Source organism: Neodiprion fabricii, chromosome 1 (genome assembly GCF_021155785.1).
Source record: "Neodiprion fabricii isolate iyNeoFabr1 chromosome 1, iyNeoFabr1.1, whole genome shotgun sequence".
Lineage (NCBI taxonomy): Eukaryota > Metazoa > Arthropoda > Insecta > Hymenoptera > Diprionidae > Neodiprion > Neodiprion fabricii.
The window spans coordinates 5,676,617-5,684,804 of record NC_060239.1 but is presented as its reverse complement, the minus strand read 5'-3'; the positions used below and the strand labels follow the sequence as shown (position 1 = coordinate 5,684,804).

Below are 8,188 nucleotides of genomic sequence, written 5' to 3'. Positions count from 1 at the left end.
ATACCTGATGTCGAATTTCCGAATGGACTAATTTTCATCGGTTTTAACACCGCCGCGTTGCCAGTGTCCGTTGCCGGCTTACGGATCGGACGGACGGACGAGATGATGCACCTAATCGGGACTACGGAGTCTCGGTGCGAGCTCAAGTTCATCCCCGTAATGACTTTAATAACGAATATCATTATGCCGCGGACCCGTACGCACAAATCAGGAATTTACATACGAGCTATTAGCAAGGTTTTTGCACGCGGTTGTAAGGTTTGCTCGAGGCGAAGAGGTGTCGTCGCGCTTTTACGAGTAGTCCCTGCTTTCGAGAAGCTCGGACGGGGTTTAACGACGATCTCAGTTATCATCAAGAGGCTCGAGTACAGCCTTCGGGCATACTTTGGAATGAACAACCTTTCTTTCATAAGTATGGTTTTTTTTCCGAGGACAGGCGACATTTCTTGCATATCAAGAATCACTCCGATTACGCAGGTGCGATCAACGAGCTCCGCGTACCTCGAATATGGAAAGGAACCATTTTCCGCAAGTTTAGACGAGGAGTTACGGTGGGACTTGTTAAAATGACTAGAAAGTAACTTTATGAAATGCCGAGCTGCTGACCCCTGGAGTTGGATCGTTGTGGCGTACAGCTTGAAAAATCGTCGGGAGATTTATGAGCGAGGAAACCCTCAATTAAAATCACACCCGGGGTGTTCTAATTGGAGGTTAGGATACGGCTCGTCCTTCGAAACCTCGGTATTTTGCTTAAGTCAAATGGAGTAAATTTGCTAATTTTTTTCTTCCGTATATAATCCCTAATTACGACGCGCCGGCGCTAAATGCCGAGTGGCGTGGGTCCGGCGAACGAGATCTTCGAGGTCTCAGCATCTGCTGGCGAGCAGCGCCGTTTGAAATTCATTTCTGCACTTCTGTCTCTCCACTTTTCGGAAAAAAGTTTCAACATAATTTTTTCCGATGTCAATTAAGGTAAGTGCAGCAGTTATTGGCCTTTTTGGTTGCATCCGTTCGATCCTTAGTTCTAAAATAACCACAAAAAATACGTTTTTAGCGTCTAACCTCCAGCAATTGGTTTTAGTCATCGAGAAATTCACAATTTATGCCGTAAATTTTCTAAGTTTGTAAAATAAAAAGATCGATAATTGGGTCTAAACGTGTCGATAACTGGTAGACTTAACTTACTCGTTGTCAGCCGAGTGTCAAAGCTATAATCGATATTTCCGTCCGAGTGCAGCTTCTCGAATGAATCGTTCGGTCATATTTCGTTGGCAAAAATAAATCCCGGCCCTAAATTTCCGAGTCGAAAAGCAATTCGAACCCGGAGGCGTTTCCTATTTTGAGTAAAATGTGAGCACGTGCAGGTCGAAGCAAAAGATACCGCATCTCCAAACTCGTTATCCTCTGCGAAATTTCGCTAAATTAGTCTCGACCCTTCTCGATCCCGCCTCCGCGGAAGAGAGAGAAAAACGGTACGAGAAAGACAAATGACAAAGGTTCGTTTCAAGTCGAGCAGAACTTTCATCGGAGGGAGGATGACGAGATCGGTTAGAGCTGGTTTTACGAAGGAATTCGACGTAAAGATCAATTATTAGGTTTACGTTTAAAAGAATTGTTAAAAAATTGGATATAAAGATTGCATTTTATGATAACGAACGTCGGATGCGAATATCTACGTTCCCCTTATACCGATGGTGTTCCGCGTCGTGTGAAACCGGCTCACTAATATTGATACATCGGTAATGGTTCTAAGCTGCGAATGACGCGCCTACGTTTGGGAACGATGTTTGATAAAAAAATAGCCACCCCGCGAACTGGCGGCATGTTGTTAATTGAGAGGATCTAAACCAATGTGCAAAGTTTGCGAGTCGAATGTTGTGTATGCAAAATTCTCGGAGTGTACCAGAAAAATTCATATATATCACGATAATACATCGACGTATGAAATTCCCTGACGTTTCTCGGTTGTAAAAACGAAAATAGATATTTTCCAGGATTCGTTTCAATCTAACTTTACTAACAAACTCACCGTTTTATTGCAAATTAGTTAAAACTTAGACATCAGATGTCTCCATCGCATGTTAATATAGTCCGATTCTTCTTTCGGTTCAATTTTGCTCGAACTAAATTTATAACAAATACATCAATAAACGTTCCAATCTTAAGAAACTAACGGATGATTATAATCAGCGCTTCTTTCAAAACAATGAGGGTAGAAACATCGATCTGAGAGTATCAACTGTTTTTAGCACTTGTTTCTATTTTGCATAAGTTTTACAAGATGCTCAACATCGATTTATCACTTCTTCAAACTCCTCCAAAAACCATATTTTTCGTCACCCGTACCCTTTTCACACCGACTCCTTCAATTGTCTCGCGGAGAGTAATTTCCTAAATTTCAAGGAATCTTACACTAGTGAGAAAGTGACTACAAAAATTCCAGGATACACCCTGATCGATACGCGAGAAATTCATTTCTAAAGTTCAAGTCGAGAACCTATCGCAATTCGCACTGCAGTTTTTCAACACATCCTCCAAGCGATTTGCGCAGCAAATTTGTCTTATCCCTTAAAAAATCAATTGCTTCGAAACTAATCGTAAACATAAAGTTAACTTGTTGAATTTCACTCGTAGCGTCAAAAAGATGAAAAGGAAAAGCAAAATGTGACATTGCCGTGAAAAAGGTCGCCTCAAGATCACCGCGTGATATTCATCTTAAACGTTTTGTACCGCTGGTGTCTGTTTGTTGAGCAAAACAACTAAGAATAGCCACTGTCAGCCATTAGGCGGTTACACGACGAAGATTCTAATTGGATTCTGCAAACAGAGCAGCTGCTCTCATGCCCGTAAACCGATCGAGCAACACGGTTGCGCACAATTGTCAAATAGCGGCCTAATCCCAGAATCTACTCAACGGGACCAAGCGAAATTACGAGACATTTCCAATCGCAGATTTCGAAATTCATTGTTAAAAAAATTGATCGAACAAGAATATCTATTCAACGGTTCGAACTGACGATTGATTATCTGGTTGTCAGGTTCTGTTGACCGTTGTTAAGTGCTGCTAAAATAGACTTTTGAATGTGGTGAAAAACTGAACGGCAAACAATTAGTGGAAGGATCTCACCAGCCGAGCAAAGTAGACACTCTGACATGCAGAGATCGTGTTGTTCCGGCGTAGATTCGTAAGTAAATATACAAGCTGCATCGAATCTGATGCGGCAATGGTGTATTCGCGGTAAAAATTGACACGTGGAATGATCGAGCTGTTGACGCAACAGCGACGAGTCGCGAGTAAATAGAAAGAGAACGCAACTCGGTATTCCCTGCAGTTTTAAAGTGTTTTTTTTTTTTTTTTCGCTTTTCGTTTTTCGTTTTTCGACCTTATCCAATTATGGGAGTGTAGGTTAGGTTCTCGGTGTGTCAGGCCCAATAAAATACCGTCAATGACACACCAATTTCAATTAATACAAGAAAAAGCCGATAAGAGTCGAAAAAATGGCAAATAAATTTGTCAACAATCCTACTTATACTCGCAGTTTTCTCGATATTGCAGGAATCGCAGGTCGACGCGTCGCAGGCAGCCTCGTGTGGTTTACGAGGTGCAAATAGAGCCGAAAACTTGTTGCTACCAGCAAAGGCTCCGGACCCCCGCCCAACGACGTCGAGTCCGGGTCGTATAGCTACTTTACGAGATTTTAAATACCTTCGGTCAGCCGAGAGACCCAAACTCTAAACCATCTCGACAAATTTGACTGCTTTACGAGCCCTCGCCTCACCTAACACCCTTTCACCGTGGTATACAGAATATTTATAGTCGGCGCGTGCGGACGAGGAGGACATTTTATCCCTAACGATTTTCTTTATACCTGCACGCAGGACATCGGTTTAAGGATCGCCGCTTCCCTTTTCCTCGACTTCTCTATGTTGTTTCAATACAAAAATTTACGACGGACAATTTTCAACGTTTTTTCTCTTTCATCGTCATTCGACAGAGGGCAATTTTTCTACCTTGGCAAATGCTTTTTTGCCATTGACCTATGCGCGTATCGCAGAATAATCTCAAGTTAACCTTGAGAAACGAAGATCCTCAAAGTTTCAGTGATGCATCCAACTATTAAGGGATGTCGGCAATTTGAAAAGAAAATTTTTATCACTTATAAAATATGATTTTATTTGTTTTCAGAGTTTGATTTTTTTGATTTTTATAACGATTCAAAATGAAATCATACGGTAGACGAATAAATCTGGAATTAAAAATACTTTTTACTCAAAGATTGTCAATTTCTCATGACGGTACATTCAACATGGCGTCCAAAAAAATATCGCCCAGAAATTAGGCTACGGTAAATTTACAAAAATAGAATAAAAAAATTACCAACACCCCTCAACAGTGAGATAGAGCATTGAAACTTTGAGGATCTTCTATTTTCAAGGTTAACTCGAGATTTTTCAACTCGGAGCATAAACATTTTTTGGAACGACCAGCCTAATTCGTATGCATCGGCGTATTAACAAAATAAAGATAAAAATTAATTTCTTTAAAAATTTTGAGTCGCGAGTAACGAAGCCGATAAGCTTCAAGCCTGCACGATTCGAGGCTTGTAAATTGAAGGAAACGAACACCGAGAGACCTGTCCCGTCTTCTGGCAACGAGTATTATCGAAATTGAAATTAGCAATTTTCGAAGAGCCACGCCTGTTGCAGCGATTAAAATTAAGGACCTCTTCACCGGTTCCCTCCCCTTCGCCGTGCAGATCGTCCCGGTCAAGAGAGTTCTCGGGCCTCCATCTTGACTCGTCGGATCCGATTTCGCGCAACGGTCGACTTGGCATTCTAAACAAGCCGATGTATACCTGAAGCCTGACAGAGTCGGCTGCAGGCAGGACCATTGACTCTTTCGCCCCCAGCAAAGGAGGCGTGGTTCTTACAGCGGCTTCTACAAAGGCGCCAAGAAGCCAGCCACAGCTTTTCCCCCTTCCCGTGAGGCGAAACCCCCCACCCCGAGATCTGAAGAAAACCGGGCAACGTGGTCCAGCTTTCGATCATCAGGTAAACTCGGTCTCAGTTTACGCAACGCTCCCATCCGAGCACGACGCGCGTAAAGACGATCGACGATCGACGATAAACGACAAACGATCCCATCGATCGCACTTCTCGCAAAACACACTGTCTGTAACAAAGCCGGCGTAACATCGGCTCGATAGAAGAACCTGGTGCCGAAACGCGTTCGAATCTCTCCCCCTTGGTGTTTTACGAACAAATGATCGCAACAAACGAAGCGGCGCGAATCGAAACTCGCGTATTATGATCTGACGTTGAAAAGGGAAGCAGCAGCAGCAGCAGCAGCGACTAGCAAGGATCGGCAGGCACAAGCCAACCACTGTTGCGGACAACATGAACACCTACGCTACGCCGCAGCGATACGAGATCCTCGATTCCGAGGGTTACGGTTCTGCCAGCAGCCCCGAATCAACGAATCCGCGAAGCTGTTGGCCGGCCCCGGAATCTCTGATACTCGGCTACCCGCAGCCACCGAGATCCAGAGGAAGCAGCTGCGACAGCGTCAGTTCGGTCGACAGTCGTAATCACGAGTACCAGGAGCTGACCGCCTTTACGGTTGGCGATAATTTCCCGGGAAATCCGTCGTTATGCGGTCCGGCGAGTTTCGAGGCGAACTGCGGGAGCAGCCTCGCCGAGATCAGTTTGTACAAGGGTTACAATCCCAGCCGTCAGAACGATTATTGCAGAGGGATCGGTAACGGAAAATCCGGAAATCAAAGCCAGCAGCAGGATTTTCAAGAAAACATCGGGAGCTTTTCGTCCCGAGGAAATTTTCCCGGTTGCGGTGAAGCTCAGTTTCAAAAATCCGATAACGTTTACCTCGCTCTCGACGGTTTGTACAACAATAACAACAACAACAACACCAGCAACAACAACAACAACGCTTCGAGGACCGTGACGACGTTGACTGCAACCGCGTCATCCTGCACCGGTGGTATCGTCAAGTGTGCGGGGGAACAGTTTTCGCAAAAAATCGGTACCGCGGTTTACGGTAGCAATTTCGGACGAAGTTCAGACGGCTTGTTATACGCGGGTATCGAGACTCGCGTTCACGATCAGATCCAGTGCGCGGACTTGAACAATTCGAGCTCGAAAACTTCGGAAAGCGAGGCTGTTGAACCGTCGATGAAAATCGGCGACCATCGTCGCCATCACCGTAATCATAATCACAATCACAATCACAATCATAATCATAATCATAATCATCACCCGCACGAGCAGTTCTCGACAACGAGATACGAGGACGGTGATTTTCGCATCGAATTCGAGGACGACGAGCTTAACGAGAAGGACAATTTGCATAAAGTTAAGTCCGGCGCGCCGGGAGTCGAGGTATTGAAAAAACGACGCCTAGCCGCGAACGCGCGGGAGAGAAGGAGGATGAACAGTTTAAACGACGCGTTTGACAGACTTAGGGACGTTGTGCCCAGTCTGGGTAACGACAGGAAACTCAGCAAGTTCGAAACCCTGCAAATGGCTCAGACCTACATATCGGCCCTCTACGAATTACTTCAGCGCGAATAGACGCGTTGAATTCGTAATTTTTCTGATAAGAGTAACGTTCGTCGAACGAGTCGAATGATTTTCGCAAGTTGCAAAATTTCCGAACACGCGCTGCGTGAAAAAAAAAAATAATAATAATGATAATGATAATAATAGTACCGGTAACAATAACTACGACAATAATAATGAATTAGCATACTTTTGAACTGATATTTCAAAGAGTGAAAAACAAAAAACAAAACAAAAAAAAAACATATATTTTTGTAACGGATATTTGTACATACATTATTGTATAGAACGGTAATTTGAACACTTTTGTAAATATATTTTATATGTAATTTTGTAAATATACTAACAATAATAATAACACCAATAATAGTAGTGGTAATAATACAAACGTATAAGTTGCGGACCAATTACGTCGTAAAATGTTTGGTCAAAAATATTAGTTAAAAGGGCGGCATGTAGAAAGAAAAGAATCGGCAAAGTGGAGGTTTGGCAAAACGAGAAAGTGTTAAGCGATCGCGTATTACGGGCAGAATTTGAATATAAGACTATTTAAAATGAGATCGATCACCGAGCGATACAGCATTAGTAGTAGTAGTAGTAGTAGTAGTAGTGTTGGTGGTGGTAAAAGTATCGGTAGTATTTCTATTGTAATTAAGTGTTAGATGGATGAAAAAAAGAAAAAACCCTGTAAAAATGTGTTTGCAAATGAAGCCGACGTCGCTCGTCGCGCCTCTACTTAGCAGTCAATCACAATTAAATACAATTTTGCAGGCTGTGGGGCCGGCGGTAATGGGGCAAAAAGAGAGCAAATTGAAATCTTCTAGCTGACAGAATGATAAATGCGAAACGAGGTTCGCACACTTGAGGTTGGCGCGCGCGGCGCGGAGTCCGAGTGTCGTATGAAAATGCAAAAAGCTCTTTCAGCCGAACGTGATCCATTATAGGTGTACACCATACCTGTAACCGAAAGGTTTCTGCATATCCCGCAATTTATCGCCGATTGTGCAGGGCGACGAAGGACGAACAGATTCGGTGAAAAGCGATTCATCTCCGAGGAGCGTTAATTCGAGTGTATTTATAACAGCGTTAGAGGTTGCAGACTTGAAGGATCTGAAAACAACGTCGGGCTAATCGATAGAAATTTTTCACCCCGACGGCCCCCGCGTGTAACAACGATTCGGATACAAGAAGCGAATTTTATAACGCCGGTCTGCTTTTTGCCGCTCGTCGTTGCAAGCCGACGTCTTCATCTCCGCACGGAGAGAAGTAGGCCTCCTCTTTATGGACTACACGTCGTTGAATTTCATCCACTTTGTCGTAACGCGGGAATGCACATTTGTCTCCGGTTATACCTTGACGAAATATTAAATATAAGCAATCGCTGCGAGGAAAGCGGGTCAAGTAATAAAAATCTTTCTTTCATGCCTTTAGCGTACTGCGAACGTATACAAGGTTAATTTAACACGAAGAGAATTGAAGAGGAGACGAGAAGAAAAAGAAAAGAAATTTCTCTTCTTCGTTTTCTCTTTATTCTTCTTTTTTTTTTCTCTCTTTTTACAAATAATTAACAATCTATCGCCGAGTACCTTTGTAAATATCTATACTATTTTTT

At 43.2% G+C, this 8,188-nt stretch overlaps 1 protein-coding gene across 1 annotated transcript; it reads left to right on the top strand.

The window, feature by feature from the left end:
- Positions 1–5,364: 5,364 nt before the first annotated feature.
- LOC124184930 (GATA zinc finger domain-containing protein 14-like) lies at positions 5,365–6,623 on the top strand. The gene has a single exon (XM_046575158.1). It carries the CDS (start codon positions 5,398–5,400, stop codon positions 6,586–6,588), a length of 1,191 nt encoding a protein of 396 aa, XP_046431114.1. The 5' UTR covers positions 5,365–5,397; the 3' UTR covers positions 6,589–6,623.
- Positions 6,624–8,188: the final 1,565 nt, after the last annotated feature.